The sequence below is a fragment of the Parasteatoda tepidariorum genome, chromosome 5 (genome assembly GCF_982258835.1).
Source record: "Parasteatoda tepidariorum strain Cologne lab strain chromosome 5, Ptep-v5.0, whole genome shotgun sequence".
Lineage (NCBI taxonomy): Eukaryota > Metazoa > Arthropoda > Arachnida > Araneae > Theridiidae > Parasteatoda > Parasteatoda tepidariorum.
Window position 1 is genome coordinate 66765238 of NC_141759.1, and position 22171 is coordinate 66787408.

At 26.6% G+C, this 22171-nt stretch overlaps 2 protein-coding genes across 3 annotated transcripts in view; one reads left to right on the forward strand and one right to left on the reverse strand.

Moving 5' to 3' along the window:
- The window catches only part of LOC107455694 (uncharacterized), a 76877-nt gene extending 67092 nt beyond the window's left edge, over positions 1 to 9785 (forward strand). For both annotated transcript variants that reach the window (XR_011637622.2, XR_011637623.2), the window contains one exon: positions 9560 to 9785. The gene's annotated coding sequence lies outside the window, so the exon portion shown is untranslated. The remainder of the gene's footprint in view (positions 1 to 9559) is intronic.
- The window catches only part of LOC107455693 (midasin), a 298299-nt gene that overhangs the window by 200231 nt on the left and 75897 nt on the right, over positions 1 to 22171 (reverse strand). The window contains exons 37-41 of the mRNA XM_087164129.1: positions 20616 to 20723; positions 18328 to 18435; positions 14984 to 15061; positions 14633 to 14869; positions 12262 to 12390 (exon numbers count right to left, since the gene is read on the reverse strand). Of these exons, the coding sequence (XP_087020255.1) occupies positions 12262 to 12390; positions 14633 to 14869; positions 14984 to 15061; positions 18328 to 18435; positions 20616 to 20723 (660 nt within the window). The remainder of the gene's footprint in view (positions 1 to 12261; positions 12391 to 14632; positions 14870 to 14983; positions 15062 to 18327; positions 18436 to 20615; positions 20724 to 22171) is intronic.

Sequence of the window (22171 nt, forward strand, 5' to 3'; positions counted from 1 at the left end):
TTCAGACAAAACCATTTTAAACAAACCACTGTTATTACGAGATTCTCATTTTAACACAGGAACATTTTTTTTAAAAATATTTAGTTGTTGATCTTTTTATTTATGGCAACTAAAAGAAGTAAAAAAAAAATTCTTAAAAATTTTTATTTTTTAAGTCAATTTCCAATTTTATAAAAATTACCTTGTTCACTGGTGATTGGCACCCCAACTCAAAAATCCTGAAAATTTCTTGAGTAAAATCATTCAAAAAATTTATATCTTTATAAATTTAAATCATTGAAATTTTCAAAACATGATATTCGAAATGAATTATATGCAGCATAATTTAAATGAATAATTATGTGTAAGTTTACTTTTATCTCTACTCACATTTATTACTCTACCAGAAAAAATATTTACAAATGAAAGAGATGCCAAGTATAAATTCCAGTTCTAATATTTTTAAATATACAAGAATTTTTATATATAAATGTGATCGATGATTTCTTGAAACTTCTGGACTTTGGATTTCTGGAAACTTTTGGATCGCAGTTAGCGAAAAATCCGGAAATCCGGATTTTTTCCGGAGCACAATCACCCCTGGTTGTTACGATAATCTCACTAGGGGACAAAAAGGAGTAAAAGACAGCAAACAAAAAAATTCGAAAATTGATTCAGTATTCTATTTAAAATAAATAAAAAAAGACCAAAAGTTAGATAGGAACAGCGAAAGGTTGCGGAAAATATTTCAACGAGGTGAAAAGGGAGAAAAAAAAATACAAATTTTAAGTACTTTGACTCAAATAACTACAATTTATAACTAACAATGCATTGTCTTTAGTCAACCAGATAAATTGCTATTTTATCAGATTTACCAGATAAATTGCTACTAGTAATAATAACTTCCATTAAGTGTGGATTTTTACCTATTTCTGTCTATTTATTGCATTTGCGCTCTATTCAAGGGTAAAAGAACTTTATTAAGCACTATAGGTCAAGAAGTTATCTTGATATGATTTTCTAAATTACTACTTACCCTCCAGAGAAAAACAGGATCCTTGCAGAAACAATGAGAAAAAAATAACAAAATCATTTCAATTCTAACAAGTTTTGGATCGAAGTAAAATATTCGTGACTACCACAATTTAATACAGTTATAACATTAATCGATATGTCAGTCGTGGTAATCACTGATATTTTACTCCCCTTTGAAAACAGGCTAGAAATAAAAAGGTTTTACAACAAGTCCCTCCCCCCACTAAGAGTTAGAGGTTGGGTAACCCCCCCCCCCACACACACACTCACTAATTCCAGGGTAAGGCTCCCAACATAATGTTTTTTTTTTTTTTTTTTTTTATTACTATAAGTTAATATATCAGGGTTGCCACAGAAAAAAATGAACAAAATAGTTACTTTTAGTAGCCTAAAGCATGAAAATAGTTGCCTAAATAAGAACAAAAATTCAGCAAAAATAAGACTAAAATTTTATTAAATGACTTAATTGTCATATACCATGATACATTTAGTCAAGTTGGTGGCAAATACGCTAATTTTTATGTAAACGTAAGTGTTCTAGCACTAAATTTTTATATAAAAAATTTTTTATATTTGCAGAAAATTAAATACTTTTAATTACTAGAATTCATTCAAAAAATACTTTTTCGTTAAAAAAAAAAACACTTTTTCTAAGAAATTTTGCCTTTCATCAATAATTGATTTAGCAAATATATATATATATATATATATATATATATATATTGTGAAAAGTGATTACTCAAATTCAAAATTCATGCATCGTAATAAAAATTGGGATTTTTAAAATCATGCAGAATTTCTTAGCAATAACCGTTCAAATGGCGATCGAGAAATGAAATAGACTGCATGAAATGAAATTGAACGCATTAAAAAGTGATGACTCAAATTTGCAATCTAAAACTTTCTATTTTTTAATGTTTTGATTATTTATTTAATTTTTTTAAGCTTGATTATTTTTATTTTACATTTCCTAAGAAAAGAAATTCAGTGTCTTCAGAAGAATTTGCAGGCTGCAGGTTTTCAACCCAATTAAGCTAAAAAAACATTGCTAGGAGTACAGAAAAGTCTCCTAATAGTCTCCTTTTCCTGAAAATAGTTGCTTTTTTAGTCTTTTTAGGCAAAAAAAATTGCCATAGTCGCCTCATGCTGAAAATAGTTGCATTTTAGTCGCTTGTGGCAACCCTGATATATCAGCCAATTTACATAATATTCAAGGGTTGGCTAAACAGCTTTTCACAGAACTAAATTTAGCAACTGTTTGAAATTTTAAAAAAATTATGTTGAATATGATTAAATAGCATACAACACTTCATATAGTGAAATGTAAATGCATAACATATCCACAACTGTTTTAAATTCACTAGAAAATTCCCATATTGGAAGTTTCACATTCTTTTCTTCTTTCTTTCCTGACCTGTTCTATTTATTTACTTCACTGCTGATTTCTGTCCTTTCATTATTAATTAATTTTGACTGGTTTAAAGGTCATGTATTATTATGACTTCTGACTATTAACTAATATGACTTCTTTAATATGACTTCTTACAGTTTAGTTCACAGAGACAAACTGAATATTATGTTAAAGAGAAAAACTGAATAATATGTTAAAGGGATAAACTAAATATTATGTTAAAGTTATAAGCAGCTATGAAAGTAACCATATACATTTTATCTACTTTTTGACAGAAGGAACAATTTTCAAAAGTTTACAAAAACCTGTCCATTCCTCTATTAAATTATTTTGTACTTTAACTATGTCTGAATATCAGGTTTCCTTAATGATTGTTTCAGCATGTTTTCCCCATAAATGTCACCATATAAAGCAATATAATAACGCCGTTTTGCTTAATTTGGTTTAATATTACAAAGAACTGGCAATTAGATATAAACTGCTCTTGGTAAATGTTTAAAAAAAGTCTAAATTACAAACCATGAAATCCACGAGGCTAATATGAAATGTTTTGGGATGATTTGAGACAGTGGTTTAACTAAGGGGAAATTTATTATATAATAGTGAAATTGCAAACTTGGCAAGATTTTAAGGCATGTAACGGCATGCGAGAAATTAGCTTATACAGCTAATCTCATGCCCTTTAACTACCATAGCATGCTGTAGTTTCATAAAATATTTTTCCTTGTAGAAACAAAGGAAATTTATTAACTCCGAGATAAATTAAGAATTAAAAAAAAATTCCCACCACTGCAAATGTATAACATAAACAGATATATAAATGGTCAAGTTCTTGAGTTCAGATAAAAGTCCTATAAAAGGTCAATTTTTTTTAAAAATTTCTGCTTCAGTGCACTACCACTGAAAAAAACCTCAAATGTTGCAGGGTATGTGACTTGCTTCCACTGGTTTGTTTTTGGTTCTGATAGTATTGTCTTTGATAGTTAAATAAATAAAAAATGCATCGAAAAAAAATTTAATAGCTTTTTGAAACAGTACACTTTAATTCTAACTTAACTACGATTTTTTAAAATTTAAAAGAACGAATCGAAATTCAATAAATAATAGTATTACTATATACCCATTGTTTTGGTTCGTTTAACCTCGGCAATAGACATACTCAACAATGGACTCTGCAATGTACATTCATCTGCAATGGACATAAGGTTACTGCCTAAATTTTATGTCAGGCTTATGTGAACCACAACCAATTAATTAAACACTAAATTTATGTTTTTCAGGGGGAAAAAATTTTTTGATTTATTACTAATTTCCAGTTATTCAATTTTTTTTTAATAACATTGTTACATACTCACTATTAAAAACCATTGACTGCAGCCGTAAATTTAAACTTTGCTAACGTTTGATACTCTTAGATTACATACTAAATATAAAATTAGCGCAATAATAATATTAATTTTTGGAAATAGAAAATCATTTAAACTGCATCAATGAAGGATGCCTAAGATAAAAACAAACAATCGAACCCCTTTTTTTGTGCATTTGCATTTTTATTATGGTGAATATAAATGAGAATGCACTGGGATTGTAGCTTCCAAATGTCCACTATAATTATAATTGACAACTTGATGTTTGCTCATAACAAAAAAACCTTATTTGAAAATACTACCTTTCTCATATTTTTTATTTGATTTTGTTACATTATAAAGTTCTGTTTGCAAATATTGATAATACATAGTGTATAGTTCTAAAATTATTCAAGTTCTTAATATTGCTTGCTTCAACTTAACAATAAATAAATTAGATTAAAAACTTTGCTTAAAAACTCACATAATTTTACTGCAACTATCTAAAGTGAATTAATATTTTGAAATACAAAATATAATTTGATATTATAAATTTTAAATGTCACAGTTGATTAATTTACATATTAGGTAGCATTCAGAAGTCATAATAGAAGCTAATAATTTGTTGAAAAATTGAAACAAAACGATAAGATAAAATATTTGTTAGAAAAATTGAAACCAAATTCTTCTTAACAGAACTAAATTCAGAACTTCTTAAAAGAAAGAAAATTGAAAAACAACAAAGATTTTTCTATTATAATTAGATTAATTAGACAGCATACTGTAATATGGGGTTACTTTGGGATACTTATGTTTTCTGCAATTATATGGCTCCTAATTGAAAAAACAGGCACGAGAGTTGAAAACGAACAAAAAGTCGGGACTAATTAGGAAAATCAACTCAATTTAGGGCAAAATATATAAAAAAGCGTATGAAACAATTTGGCACAAAAAGAAAACATTCTAGTTATTTACATATTGATTAATTTTATTTATTTATTTATTTATTTTTCCTTTTTTTCTACAGATGAGTACATTAACAACCCAACAAACTGTTAAGCTTTATTTATAAATTATGATTAAAGACAATAAAATAATAATGAAGTCAAACAACAAAATAATGAAGAAATATTAAGAATTCTACTAAAATTTAGAGAGCCAGAAATTACGCCTAAAGTTCGAAGAATCGGAGTTTTATTTTTTTCCCATAAAAATTATTAAAAAGAAAAATTGATGTTAAAAACATTTCCTGTTATTTTAAAAATTTTGAGTCTACAATCAACAAAAAAATTTACTGTAGAGTTCTCCCTAGGAACAAAAAAGGACAGGGAGCTTACTCGCAGAAAAAGGCAAGGTTTTGGAGGCTGGAGTTTGGGGAAAAGGGTTTCCAGAAAGGAAAGTTTTGAAAAGGCACTCACTTAACACCTTTAAAATTTATAAAAATATCAATATTATGTAAAAACTGAATTTGATCTTCAATTATTAAAATAACCATTTTATACTATTTTATGCGTACATTTCACTAAGTAATTCTCACTCATAATCAAAATAACAGAAAAAGTTGAAGCTTTTGAAAAATAGTAAGAGGCAAGCTAAAAGACAATCTGTATAAATTTTCTTCAAAAAAAATAAACTAAAAAAGGGGATTAATTGATGAACAACTTTAAAGCTTTCTTTGTATTTTAAACAGAAAATTGTGAGAAAATAAACATTTAAAATAAACAAATAAAAAGGTATTTTTAAAAAAAAAATAATGGTAAAACTTAAAATCACTAAAAAATGCATTAATATACCCCACTCCCAAATAAAAGATGATCTCTGAGGATGAATCTCATGCGAATTTTAAATAAGAAAAATCTTATTAACATAAAGAAATTAAAGTTAAATAGCTATCAAAAACAAAATAAATCAGAAATGGACTTCTCATTAAAACAGGTGGTTAAGAAAAGAATATTTTCCTGAAAAAATAAAATAAAAAGTTAGTGTTTTTAAGGGATGGTGGTCTATTTTTACAAAGAGGGCGCATTTATAAGGAATAAAAGGCAAGCATAGCGGGCCGTCTTGGTACCTCACCCAAGATGGCTACTTATTAATGCTGGAAAAAAAAATTTTTAATTCTCTTTAAAGTTTGAAATAAAAATTTACTTATCACATTTCACACAAGATATCCAAAAAGAAAAACTCAAACTTGAAGCATTTAAGCATGAAGCAAGCTTGAAGCATTTGTGGTACATAACAATCAAACTTGAAGCATTAGTAAAGCGTTAAATGTTATTTTACAGTAAAAATAAAATAGAATTAAAAATACAGCAAACTCAATTTCATCGAAAAGTGAAATAGCTGAACTAAGACAAATGAAATGCAACCAAAGATTGAAGCAAGAACAAGATATGTATGATCTGAATTCACCATGACTTAACTCGACTCAAATATAAGACCTGATTATAAAAATATGTGTAGCTAATTATCGACAATAAAAAATTTTATGATAGAAAAGAAAACATTTTGATGGAGTACGTGAAGACACAACTCATGGTAAATGCAAATATTGTAATCAAACGTGCGTAAAAAATGCCACAAAGATGAAAAGACATGTATATACAGTGAAATGAAGGAAAGGGAACACTCTGAATAACTCACGATCAAATAATCGGATTTCCAAGTACTAATCCTCAATCTTAATTTTATGCAGGCCTAGCTTTAAATATGCTATTTAATTACAGTAAATGATATTTTAAATGATGAAATCAAGCAACAACAAAAATTTACTGATTATTTTCCCTGAAGTAAACATTTTTCGCCAGATTTGGATTTCTTACATCCATATATTTTTGGTTTTGGTCAGGATTTGGACTCCTTAATGTTACTTTTACTTTTTACCTATTTTGTCATACCATGAGATGTTTTTAAGCAAATTGATTTTTTTTTTTTTTTTTTTGCACATAATTATAAAATTTGTTTATCTCAAGATAGTGCAAAAAATTCTTTAATTATTTATTATTTTCTATTACTATTATTTCTATTTCTATACCAATTAAAAACATTCACCAAAATTTTGAATTCTAAGGTATACAGATTTTAAACCATTTTAGAGAACTTTAAACGGAAAAATACAAAATACGCAAACAATCATTCAACAACCATGCAAAAAATCATTTTCAATAATTATTTATTTTTTTATTACTTTATTTAAAAGTGGTTGAAAAAATTTCAAGTTGAAAGGTACATAATTTTCAACATCATTTCATCAGAGTTTAAATTTATAAGGTAAAATTCACATTTTGAGCGAAATCGGTAAAACAGTTCCGAAAAATATTTTACTTTTTTAAAAACTAGATGAAGATTGTAACTAGCCGAAAACTAGGTCCGAATTTCATGCGTCAAAACAAAATTTAAAGAGGGTTTGGATTAATGGAGGAATCGTCGCAAGTTGGACACTTCAAACAGTAATAATTAACTCAAAATTCGTGTGCGAAAAATATTATCGGAAAACCTTGAAGAAATGGTTTAAAAAACAATAGAAAAACTATGTAGACTTAAAAGTCAATCAGCGCATCAAAAAGTGATAACTTATAGGCGTAAATCACATGTCGTATTAAGTAAATCAAAATGTGATATAATTGCTGATAAATAAATTGAATTTACAAAGCAATCGGAGCGAATTGAACTCATCAAAAAGTAATAACTCGTAATTGAAAAATCAAATTTAATTACAATATTATATCATATATTCTGGAATTGAACTACAACTGCTGAAAATACAATCTTTAAATTATCAAAATCAGACATTTCTGCAGAATGAGTTATAATTCTGTAGCCCATAGTAACAGGTGAAATCATGCAGAAACTATAGAGAATACATGGTTATTGGAATCTCTAGTTTAAATATGAGAAAGAAATTGTTTTTATCATTATTATTATTTATTTATTGAGTGTATAATAGAGAAGATAATAAAAATCTCTTAATTTTCTGAAATTCTTTTGTCAAAAAAAAATTTAAAAAGTAAATGTGTAAAATAGTTCCAAAAATAAACAGGTGAAATTTCAGATTAATAAACTTTTCAGGGTGGCCACTCGAACCAGATTTCAAATTTCCCTGATTTTTCCAGGTTTTCCAGATAAAAATCTTAAAAATTCCAGGTTTTTGTTTCTTTTTTCTTATAAAGTATAGGATGTGTACAAGAAAAGTGTCTATATTATAAAATATTTTATTCAAAATGTTACTTTTTTAACATATACTTGAAAAAAATAATTTATTTTGACAATTTTCAAAATTTTTTATTTATTTTTTAATCTTTTGGTAAAAAATTTTGAATCAAAAATCATATATTGACCAACAAAGGAGCCTTTTTTTAAAATTAAAATATGTTATAAGAGGTTAAAATGAAATAGAAAAAATTGCCATTAATGGAACAATTGTAACAATTTGTCGACAAACATTGCTGTTAGCGATTGTAAAAAAATGTGTGATTCGTTGGTTTGCTCAGAAAAAATAATTCACAGATTTCTTTGAATGGGAGTAGAAAAAGAAAAAGAGTGCGATATAAAATCTATTATCATAAAATTTAACCAACTAATTTTTGGAGAATTTTATAAAGTTAAAAATACAAAAACATTTTGTCAAAATCGAGAAAAAAAATAACCACCAAAGCATCGGAACAAACTTGAGCCATAAATGGATTCAGCACAAAGACAGTATTTAAAAATAGAAGCTAATATCCTAAATCTTTTTCCACCTACACCAGAATCTTTCCTAAATTGCACAGTCCCATAGCGGTCAAAGGTTTCTGCATTCGTTTAGCAACAGTAGGAGAATTTTATGTGGCATTCTAGTTTAACAGCTGTAATGGAGCAAATTTTGATGCAAGCAAAGTATTGCTAAGTTGATGATATTTCAACTGTTTGGCGATACATTTCCGTTAAAAAAAAGTGGGTATAATGGAGTAAATAATTTAAATTAAGAAAATTAGCAAAGAATTTAAATTAGTGAAATTAAAAAAATTATCAAAGAAAAATTTCCAGCTTTTCTTTAAAATTCCCTGATTTTTCCAGGTTTTTATCCAAATTTCCCTGATATTTCCAGGTTTTTTCCAGTATAAAAAAATTCCCTGATAATTCCAGGTTTTCAAGGTTTTCCAGGTGGGTGGCCGCCCTGCTTTTATAATTTGGGTTCTACTTCAATTTTTATCAATGCAAAATTAGGGTTCATTCAATATTACACAAAATAATGAAGCGTTATCAAAGGAAACAAAATTCCTCTGATCATTAAAATTTCCTTGCAAATTTCAAATAAATTCAGTTAAAAAGACAGTAACTGTAAAGCTGAAATTTGTTTAAATAAAAAAATTTCATAACATTTATACTCTGAAAAAAGTCCAGCGAAAGTCCTTTTCTATTTGTGAGCATTTGAGCATAATAATATACTGGTTAATCACAAATGATTAAGCAGGAAATAGTATAAAAATAAAAACAAACAGATTATTTAAAGACTAAAGTTAACTTCCGGCTGGCCAGCGGATGGATTATTCTCTTTAACTGAATAAACAATATTATATGCTATTAACAATATTATATGCTATAAACAATATTATATGAAAAATTAGCATGCTGCATTTATTTAAACGGTAGAACCATTTTAAATTGTAATAAAAGTATAGAATAAAAACTCTATTCAAAGACAGCAAAGTAAGAAATAGCTTCTAAGATTTTCTATTTCTGAAATACTGGAGTTTAATTGTTATAAAATAATAATGTTAAAGTGAGTATAGCATTCTTTCTTTTTTTTTAGGCATTGACAAAGGCAGCCCATCTTGAAAGATTCATAATTACCACCTATTAAATTTCTTTCACACAATGCCATACCTGTACACTTAGCAACATTTTTGCTCTCTCACTGTGTTTGTGATTATTAATGTTCTAGTTAGCATCTCAGGCATAAATAAAGAGAGAGTGATTTAGAAAGATGTTTAAAGTCATAAGTTGAATATTAATAAATTTAAAAATTTGTTGAGTGCTGTATGGAAATACTGTATTATTTCACATCAATAAGAACTATTAAAATTCCTAAAAGTTTTTTTTCCTTCATAACTTTGAAGTGCAGGATATATATATATACATATGATAATTATCTAATCACTTTTGACATAAAAAAAATAAATAAATAAAGCTTTGTAAGGACCGTTTAAAGCTTATGTAATCTTCTAGGGATGAAATTTCGCAATCTGCAGAAGAGAGTCTCTTTTAAATTGCTAAGGTGGTAAACATGGTTGTTCCTTATTTTAGATAAGAAAATGGTAAGGGGACAGAAATCAACAAAAAATACATTTAATTCTGGAAAACTGCAATAGTTTAAATGAAATAGACAGACCTCTTAAGGTTGATTTTACTTTTCCCAGATTTTGCAAACCTCGAACTATTTGCATTAATCAAAAAAAAATTTCACACACACTTATAAAACTTATTTACCTACAGATTTTCCATTAAAAAAATATTTATATATATTTATTTTAAAACTGAATAATGACTGAAAAAATTTAAATAGTAAAGTTTAAAACTTTTTACTTCAAACTAATTAATAATATGCATTTCAAATTACAAAATCAAAAATTTGCACGAAATCATATAAGACCTTTAAGATTGAGCCTCAGTGTGTACAAATCTGATAAACATATCAATATTAAAATAAAAGATGAAAAACAAATTTTATTATTTTTTTTAAATCTAATTTTTCTTTTTTAATTTTTATTTTCTTATAAAAATAATTTGATTTAAAAATAGTTTTATTCTTAAAACAAAAAGGCAGTTAATTTATATCAAATATAAAATTACAAATATTTTGCTAAAAAAAACATTAAAAATGTGTTTTTTATTATTGTACTTTCAATAAACTGAAAAAATAAAAAACATGCGGATTCAAATAGGATGTAACTGTCACAAATTCATAAATTAATAACAATTAGATAATAAACTAAATACTAAACATAACACTTTTAATCTTATCTCTTGATAACATAAAAAGCTGCCAAAAGAATACAAAATGAATATTGTAAAAATTTGCATAATATTAAGCATGGTGAACTGAAAATGTGAAATAAATAATTTGAATAGAGCACAAAAACTTAATGAAATAAACTTAATAGTGTGATTGTCTGTGACAAGACAAAAAAATTGCTACTGCTTTAGATATCAAAGACCCTAGAACTGATCTTTCAGATATTAGATGAGTGTAAGTAAAAAAAGCAGCTTTGAAATCTAACTGATATGGAGCTAATCTAGAGTAGAGTGAGTATATACAAATACTGAATTCAAGTGAAACCAGTAATAGAACTTCCAGCCTTCAATTAGTACTTATTAACAAACAGGAAAACTAATATAGGTAACAGGAACTACCAATAGATACTGGATATTTACACTAATCCAGAAGCAGAATTTAAAGTAAGGTTGCCATTTAGATATTAATATATTAAATAAACTATTTTTATTACTAAGATTTAGGAACATCATGAGAAAAAATTTTATTTTAAAAAGTAATTTATAATAAGTGAACTTGTTTATTTTACATTCATTACATTATTCTTTTGAGGTAATTGGTACATTTAGGTACTAAGTACAAAATATCAGATACAACAGAGACTTCAATCTCTGGTCAGAGCTTTCAGTAGCAACCATGAAAATTTTCAGTAGTTTCCAAGCCCTTTCAGATAGTTTTACAACTAAATGTGCTTCAGTAAATTTAGGAAATTATAAAATTATTAGCAATAAAATTTAAAATTAAGGATTTTTGTGCATTTTTAAAATTTTGTGCGGCATAATAATATTGCATTTAAAAACTCCAACACAATAAATACTTTAAATAGTTGCCGAAAAATTAGATATAACTGTTACAACTACTGAAAAAAACTAACTGCCGAAAAAACAACAATAGACTGTAGCAATTTCCAAAGCATGATCGTGAAACGAAGCGAATTTACAATGGAATAAGCATGACTGGGGCACGTCAATAATTAATACTTTATAATCAAAAGTAGCTTTTTGCATTAATTTTATATAAATCATATTAGAATTCAAAATATATTGGGAAAACAAGGAAAAAAATTATAACAATTGCTGAAAAAGAAATTATCAAACTCTGACTTTTCTGTAGAATACGTTATAATTTCCATAAATCGTAGTAACAGGAGAAATTCTGTAGAATCTGTAATAAAGTCTCTGGATACATTGATAAAAAACCCACCTCTTTATCTTTGATATAAAAAAAAAAAGACACCTTACTCGGTATTCAATAGTTTACTAAATAGTTAAATGTTAAGCATGGAATAATTTTCAAGTTTAACCAAATTTTAAACATGATCTATAGCTCCTCTACTAAATGTCCTTGATCATGTCAGCTACATTTAAGCCAGACAAATATGAGTTTCGTTATAAAAAATAACACTTAAACTACGGTGTATGGCACAAAAACAAAAAATTTGATGAAAAAAAAACACTTACCTGTTCAAAACCACCCAGCAACTCAATTGTATCCATTTCAGAGTTTACTGATAAAACATGCAAGGTATTCCCAGAAAGATCAGCAAGAAATCGTACTAAAGTGGACTTACCACTAGCTGATGAACCAACCTAATATAAAGTAAATAACCTCTTTTAAGAGCTGTATTGTGAGGGGATAACATTGTGCTTGTTTTAAAAATGGATTGCTTCTCACCATAAATTTATTGATTGTATGGCGAATAAAAAAAACATATATATTACAGGGTTGCCACAGCTAAAAAGGAACAAAAATAGTTGCTTTTAGTAGCCTCAAGAAGGAAAATAGTTGCCTATAAGTACGAAAATAATTGCCTGAACAGGGTAAAAAATGTATCAAAAATAGTAGCCAAATAACTAAAATTATAGCTTATTTGTCGTATACTATGATTAGGACTGGGTGATGTCAGAAATTTTAAATCGTGATACATCGCGATATAGCGATGTATTGCAATTTAGCATATGTTCAAAAATTACCTATGGCAAATCTTTAAATCAATCAAAAATAAATAAAAAGAAATAAATAAAATCTATTACAAAAGAAAATACTAGTTCTAAACATATTCTACTATGACATCAATATTATTGCTTAATATTTTCAATTAAAATAATAAAAGAAGTCAAAGTAAAAGCAAACCCAAGTTTTTTTTCATTATTCTTAAATTAAAAATTATTTAAGATTAACTGGTTTAAAAATAATAATACTGTAACAAAATATTTTAGATAAATAAATTAAAAATTAAAAGAAAAAAACGAAAGTAGAAAACAAACCAAGGAAATGTTCACTTTAGAAAAAAAAAAATTTTTTTAAATTATTTGTTGAAAAAAACTTCATGCTTTTGAAACATCATTAGACCCTCTTTTATTTAATTATTTAAAATAATAAAAAGTAGTATTGACTAATGGTCAAATTCTGTACTTAATAAATGTAAAAATATTTTTTCTTTATTATTTTCTTTTTTGAAAATAAAATCAACTAAAAATTTATTTGTTTAAAAATGATACTGACTATCTAAAAAATTATAAAACAAACAAGTATTGAAAGAATTTTAATAAAAACTTTTTAAAAAATACTTTAATTACTAATGTTAAATTATTAAAAAGCGTCAAGACATTACTAAACTCTTTATTTAATTTTTTAAAAAATTATTTGTTTTAACTGCACTATGCACATGGCAATAAGTATGTGTTACTGAGGGAACTGAAAAGTAACGTTCATTTTTGCGAAAAAACTTCACTAAGAGTAAAAAAGTCTCCCAATAGTCCCTATTCCTGAAAATAGTTGCTTTTTTAGCCTTTTCAGGCAAAAAAAGTCGACTTAGTCGCCTAAGGCCGAAAATAGTAGCAAATAGTCGCATTTTAGTAGTCTGTGGCAACCCTGATATTATATATAGGACATATTCTGTATAAGATCAAAACCTGGGAAAGTATAAAAGCATGTGGTAGATAATACAGAACTTGCTTCTTAAGATATTTACTATGAAAAAAAAAATTCTCCATATCATGCCAATTTATTTCATAATTTTACAGCATGGATATTCTTGGCATTATACGATTGCTTAAAAAATCTTCTTAAAAAAATAATATTTTTAATAAAATGGAATGGCATATACAACAAAAATGCTTTTAAATATTTTATAAATTAATTAATTGAAATAAGCACATAAAAAATGTCTCAGTGCAACAAAAATAATTCACATCACATAAATTTCTTAAAACTCAAAGAAATTTACAATTATGGATAAATGTCTTTAAAATATCTGATTAAAATTAGGGAATGATCCATTCAAGGAAAATATTTTGCCTGTTTATAATTCACCTAAGTTTTAAACATTTAAAAAAATATTTTCTATTTCACATACTATGCACTTGTGAAACAATTTACATCACATAAATTTTTTTAACAAAGCTCAAAGAAATTGCAATTATGATGAAATGTCTTTCAAAAATGAGATTTAAAGATAAGAAATGTTCCATTCATGAATGTATCGATGAAAAATGCTTTAATTGTTTGTTTATGTGCTATCTAAGTTTTACAAAATTCTCCATTGTACATACTATGGAAATAAGAAGAAAAAAACTGTTCAAAATATCTAATAGGAAGGTTCTGGATAAGTTTAACACACATTTTATTGCATAATAAAATAAATAATTACGCAAATAACAGTAGGCTAAATGTTTTCCAAATTAAATAAAACAAAATCAGCACATTTTTTTTTTAAATATGACTCAAGTTAAAGTTTTTCAAAACTATTTAAAAAAGGAAATGAATCTGATACAATTTGCCATAAAAATAGCAAATATTTAAAAAAAAAAAAAAAAGTATATAGCTTACTAGAATAGGCATCCAATTCATTTCAATACACTTCATGAGAGATTCCAAAATGGGAAGCTGCTTATTAGCAACACATATCATGTTTGTATCAGACCAGCTTCTACTTTTACGTTTTATAGTGGAATGACCAAGTTGGATAATATTTTCAAAAACATTCAATTCAAAGAAGCTATCCACTATAGATTGCCCAGAAGTATCAGGAAATTTGGATGCAACAGTCATAAATAAACCATAAACCTGAAATACAAATATATTTTATTTTCTAAAAAATATATATATAATACTAGTTAAAATGGAAGAAAAAAAACTAAAATGTTTCTTTTAATTTTTTTATTTGAAAAATAGAATCACCTTATTTTTGTCATCTTCAGAACGCATTCGATCAGCGTAAATTAATTTCACATATTCTCCAACATTGTATTCTTCCACCTATTTAAAAAAAAAAAATTTGAATATTATAAAAGCTGAATAAATAAATACATATATATATATACAGTAGAGCGCCGATTATCTGAACCCCTACTATCCGAATGTCCAATTATCCGAACTGTGTCCGAATTTATTATTATTATTATCTTTCTAAAGTTTAGAATACTTTTTAACTTATCAACAATTTTTCTAAATTTCTGAAAAAGTAGATCATTTAGATGAAAAGACGCCAGGTTATGCAGCAGAAGAAATAGAAGACTGGTGTCGAGACAGTGAAAATGTCCCGGAATTTCAAATGATGATGAAATAGTTGCTAAAATTTTGAATGAAAATCGGAACTCTACAGACGAAGAGAAAGACGTAGGTGATCAAGTTCAAAATAGTGGACCTTCTCATATGGAAGCATGCAATTCATTAGGTATTGCAATGAATTGACTAGAACGCCGAAATGATGTTGATCCAGTTCAGTTGATTTATTTAAAAGAATAAGGGATATGGCTGCTCAAAAAAGAGATCTTCTTTGAAACATAAGTCTTTCCTGGATTTCTTTTGTAATGGAAAATAAAGAAAAATGTGGTTAAATCAGTAATTGACAAAAAAAAATTTAAAAAACTGAAATATGATAAAAAAAATTCAAAAAGTTTTAAAAAAAATAAATAAAAATGTTCAAAATTTGAATTTTTTTTTAAAACAGAGATGTTTTAGATAGTACTGCCAGTCCTAAACCTGGAAAAAGTGGGATGGCAAGTTAGTGCATAAATAATGATCATTTAAACTAGATTATAAACAATCTTCCAATTATCCTAACTTTTCATTATTCGAACGACGTTCAGTCCCGAGCAGTTCGGATAATCGGCGCTCTACTGTGTATATATATATATATATATCATACAAATAACGTAATGGGATATTATTTAATTTTTAAGAGCATAACCGAGAGCATGAAAAGGAAAAAAATCCAGTAGACTTTACGAAATAATATAAATGTCATGCTAACTATTCTTTAATATCAAAAATATTTTAAACACATGAATTTCTTTGATTTTTATAATCAATATATACAAAAATTACATTCCCCCAATCATTATAAACTTAAAATGACAAATATTTTCAATGTATGATTGACATTTAATGAATTTGAATATAGATTGCTTATAGTACTTTTCATTTATTTTTGAATTCATAAATTTCAGTAACAGATATTGAAACCATGTCAAATAGTTAGAACATATTTAACAAATTTAAAAATAGAAAGCAGTAAAAAATTAAATCCTTAGGATACTGAAAAAAATTTTTCAAGCTGTTATTATATTATTTATCAGAAATATTTCATTAAATACTTAAGCAAACAACGAGCTTAATTAAATACTCAACAAGTAAAAAAAAAAAAATTCTTCTTGAAAAAAAAATTTTTTTTTAAATTTTAAAAAAGAGTTTTTTTATTTTTTAATATACAAAAAATTTGAGAATTTTTTTTTTTTTTTTAATCTAGTAGGCTAGGAGAAACTGGCAAAATCCAATAGCCAGTTGGATTACAAATTAAGATCAATTCAAGATTAATATAAAAAGTTGAAAAAGCTTCTAAAAAGTGTCCTAAAATGTTTGTGACTAATAAAATAACCCAACATAATAATGCAAATAAATACAATGCAATAGAAATTGTGAGACTTTGAGAGAAATAAAATTTTACAAAATAAGTGTATAAATAAGTAAAAATTATAATATATTAATTCACATCAATTACAAATAGCAAGGGAAGGTAAAACCTTTATTTCAACCATGACCTTATAACAAACTTTGATACATCTTAATGCTTTGATACTGCTAAAAAGAAAATCTTTTTTCTCTAAATATAATTCTTTGTGACCCATAATTTTAAGAAATATTTTTTTATCACTAAAAACTTTTTTATTAATTTAGGAAGGATTTAAAATGATTTTGTGAATCAATTTGTAAAAATTTTTCTTGAATGTTTTCATGAAACCCAAATAAGAAAAAGATTACAATGTTAGAAAAAAATTATCCATTTCTGACGAAGACTTTTAAGATGTGTGTGTAAAGATAAGAATGTTTGTTCATAAGATAGGATAAGCAAGAATCTTTGTTAATTTAATAAAAAAATAATAAAACAAAATATACAAGAAAGTAGTTAATGTGGACAATAATCTTGCAATGTATAGTAATTAGGAAAGATCAGAAAAATTAAAAGGTAAGATGTATGATGATATTTCAGAAAAGTTGTTGTTACATATGGCTTTATTGGAAATATGAATCCATATACAATGTTCAACTTTAAGTGGACATAAACAAGGAGTAAAAAGGAACAAAATTACAATAACAAACAAAGAAAACACATAACAAACGCATATTAACACAAAAAGAACACATAGTAAAACACAAAGCAAAAAAAAAAAAAAAAGTAAAAAAAAAAGTTTATATATATATATATTTTATATTTCAGAAAAGGAAAATGAAAAAATGAAAAAACTTTTAAAAATATTAATAGAAAGATTATTTTGACTGAATTGCTAAAAAATATTTTATTCTTGATATCCTAAATTTCCAATTTTAAAAAATTTATAGTCTCTATTCGAGCCCTGGCATTTAGAGCAACATCAAGTTATAAAATACATTGGGATGTACAACCTATGTCCCTTGGGCCAAAAGTGGCCCACCAAGCCTTTTGACTTGATCCCTTATAAAATTTTTCTTCAGCCATGGTCTGTAACAGTAGTTACTAATCTAGTTAACAGTTTTCCTCAGAGTATCAGAATGTGGCCATTTTTCAACATGAAAGTTCTGCAATGGGTAGTGTTATCAATGAAAAGTAATCACTTGTGTAAATAAACTACCAAAGAAAAACAAATTTTGAAAATCAATAAAATATAAAAAAATACTCTACTTTTTAAAATTCTAACAATAGCAATCACATTCATCAATTACTGTATCAGTAAGAATTTTTTTTTTAAAAAAATAGTGTCTAAATAAAAGCTGAATGTTTAAATAAGTGTGCATTATTTTAATTATCTGCATCTGAGCAAAAGATTATTTATACAATTGTAACTCAGTCATATTACTTTTCAAACAGAATCTAAATACTCTCAGAAATTTTCATAACAACATTATGTTAATGTTACCCCTCTACACTGTATTATGTAGTTTTTGTGAATACCCAAAATAATTGTCATATACATCAAATAATAAAAATAAACAACACATTAAGATTCAAAGAAAATTTTTAAAAAAAAGTAGTTATAAAAACTAACTTGATGCTGATCCATAACTTCACACCAACGAAGTAAATCACGAAGGTTGAATTCCCAAGGTGATCCTCTTTGGCCAAACTTTTTGTTAACACTAACTTCCTGATTCATCTGAAATTTAACAATATATTAATTTATCAGCTATTTTATTTACAGCATTTAAACACAGAATATTTTAACGATTATTGTGATTAAATTCAAAAACAATGTTAAAACTTGTTTGCTAGCATAATAATGTAACCATCTTGGTTTGAATGATATATATACATACATATAAAAGAAAAATATTCCAATAATGCCTTTTTTACAATAGCTAGGGTTTGTAATTTACCTTAAAACTCAAAAAATAGCCCAATAAAAGTTCAAATTTTTTTTTTTTGGGGGGGGGGGTAATAAACCATAATCAAAATCAGCAAAATCTTTTATTATGTAGAACCCTACTTACAAAACATGCTGCATAACTTTAATACTGAGAAATAGAAAACTAACTCAATAAGGATTGTTAAGTTAGACTTACATACTGAAGGATATTGCCTACTGAAAGATATTGTTCATAATGAGACATTTTAAAACCCTCCATACTTAAGCAAATGGGCACAACTGTAAAATAATATGCAGGTAACCATTTCAGGTAGATAACATATATTTAGATACTGTTAATTCAAAACAAAACAAAATGCAGCAGATGAGATGTGGAACATGTTTTAAGTAAAATGTTTCAAAATCGAGCATTTCATTAAAAGAGTGAAAAAATTTTCAAATAAGAAAAATTTGATCGATGAATTGAATGTTTGTTCTCTTTGAAGATCAATTTTAAAAAAATATGAATGCATTTCTTTAACCAAATGAATGCACGTAGGTTTTCATGGTTTCTACATAACGGTACAATATACACTTTTGATTATCAATATAGATCTGTATTTCCCAAAGTATTTTAGTACAGATCACCATCATCTAAGATAAGTATATAGAAAGTCATGCAACTATTAATTCATTTAAAGAGAATTTAGGATATTTCACATTAAATGTGCAGGAACATAAAAAAAAAAACAGCAATTTTGAGAATTTTAGATTATAATATTGCATAATAATTATAGATAATTATAATTTAAAGTAATATTTTGAACTTGTGTAATCAAATAACTTATTTTCAATGGAAATATTTTGTTTTGAAAGTGTAAAAATTTTTTAAATTTATTTACCTACTAAATGAGTTTCATAATAATAATAAAAAATGCAACTAAATTTATGTCACTATATTGGAATTAATTTTTCAGTACAGATGATCTTATAGTTCTTAAAAAACATTGAATTTATTGAATAACAAATTAGAGTTTATGTATAAGTCGTTATAATGAAAGAGACTTATTTGTTGAAAATATAACAGAATTTTAAGCTTTTTTTGCCATATTTCACTCTCAAAGATTTGTTTATTCCCATTTAATCTATGTCGATAAGAAAATGATGTCATTTCACAATGTGTATCGATAAAGTTGATCTATGGTGCATACCCTCCAACTGCAACGGAATTTCCGTAGTTTCAGAAATCTTCTTTTCAGATGGTAGCAAAATTAATGTCTTAATATTTAAAAAAAAATAATTTTAGCGTAACTTGTCCACTATTACTTATAAAAGTGCAGGCCATATGGCTAGATTCTTAAGTTCTGATAAAAGTTTAATGAGAGATCCATTTGCTTTAAAAATTTCTACTTTGGTTCGCTACCACTAGAAAGAATTATTTTCAAAATCTTCATAAGTTGGAGGGTATGTATGGTGCATGCTACTTTTCCAATCAGTCAACTTCTTCATTTCCCTATGGTAGCAGAAACAGTACAACCAAATTAACAATTATGTTTCCCTTGCCTTAACTAAAACATCAGGTGTACAGACGATATTGTTCTAGTTTCTCAACTATTTTAAACGTATGTAAACCAACTTTTCAAGTCAAGTAACAGTTGTCTCTGTCTATGACGTTTACAGTATATTTATCTCTGTCATACTGTTTAATTTACGGTGATATCTTTTTTGAACTACTGTTCAAGTTTTTATATTTAATAAACATTGCTTTTTTATGTACTTCAGTTGTAGATAAATCTCTGCTTTTATTAAAAACAATATCAACACTGTTACCAGCAAATGTGGAAGGGTATTTGATAAACCCCTTTTTCTAAAAATACTTAAAAATATAGACTGTTTGCATAAAATAACTTTATTTAAAAATATCTGATATTAAAATAGTAGATTGAAAATAAGAACAAAATTCCAATAATTATAAATAATCAAATAAGTACCTCTAGATTAAATCTATTCATGAGATTTATAAGATCGTCTGGTATATTCTGATATGCAGCTGCTGTTATATTTCTCATATCTATAGGGTTCATTGGCTCCACATACACCTATAAAATATGTTATTTAGAATTTTTTTGCAATAAATAAACTTTACAAGTAAAAAATAATTTATTCAACAAGAAACATAAATGAATAATTAGAGTAGACAACAAATTACCAAAGAAATCTAGAATCAACATCATTATGAATTTCTGAGTATTAAAGTGTTCTAAATTTAAATTAAAAATTGTGTACTATTTTGAATGAGGTACACTTGAAATAAATGAACAATTTTAATTAGTTTTATACATTGCTTTTGGAGAAAATTATATCATTGTTGTAAAAGAAAAACAGACATACTTATTTCTGCTTTATGTCTTGGAGATATCGACCATATAAAGTTATTTTATAATTTGATTTATTCTTGATAACTCCCACTCAGTTTACACTATCACCATTTTGACCACAAAATGCAATTGAATAAGATTTTTAAAAAAAGTCACTTATTATATTTTTTTCTATATCTCTACTGTTTTCAATGTTACTGAAAATTAACAAGGAACGAAAAACTTACCATTCTTAAAATGAAACAGACAGTTGCATGGCATGGCTTAACATGTATTAAACAATAGTTAAGTTCAGCACATGATTGGAGGATATCTGAACTCTCATATTAACTAACTCAGCGGCGCGACAGCCTTAGAGGGCCAAGGCCTAGTGTGCCCATCTCAGTTTTCTTGACCTTGGGCTCTGGGGTGCAGAAGCAGATGTTCCGGTCAGGTGGTCAGCCGAACGCGGAATCCCCAGTGTTTAGTTCCCAAGCATGCTTGGTACTCATTTATCGACCCACTGAAGGGATGAAAGGCTGAGTCAACCTTGACCGGCCCGAGGATCGAACCAGGGACCTGTGGCATGACAGAGCGAAGCGCTACCGCTCAGCCACCAGGCGTCGAACTCTCATATTATTCAGTACATTTTGAGGTTCAACAAATCATTAAAATTTTTATGTTCATTTTATGCATGTATTGTTAAAAAATTTTAAAGAATCAAGGCAACATATTAGGTGCACTACAGTTTTCTGCAAAATTATTCTTACCGTTTTTACTTACCAATAAATACCAATAACCATATTTTACATTAAAATTACTTCAAAAATTCTAAGTGATTAATTTTTATTGATATGCAACTTATCACAGATTGCTTCTTGAATTTTGATAAAAATGAGCTTTAAATGTGAAGACACCACAATACAGATAGATACAAAACATACACAGCAAACAGTAGCACAAATCACACACAGAACACAGATAATAGCACAGTACAGAACACAATATACAATGACAAGCTTGGTACAGGATTGCCAAATGGCAAAAGCTATCAACAGTACTTTCAAAATGCATGAACTCACAAGAAACTTTTTCAAACATCACATCACAAAACAAAATGACAAGCAACAACTTTCAATTCTTTCATATTATCACACATTAGAATTGAGAGTCTCAATTTACAACATTCA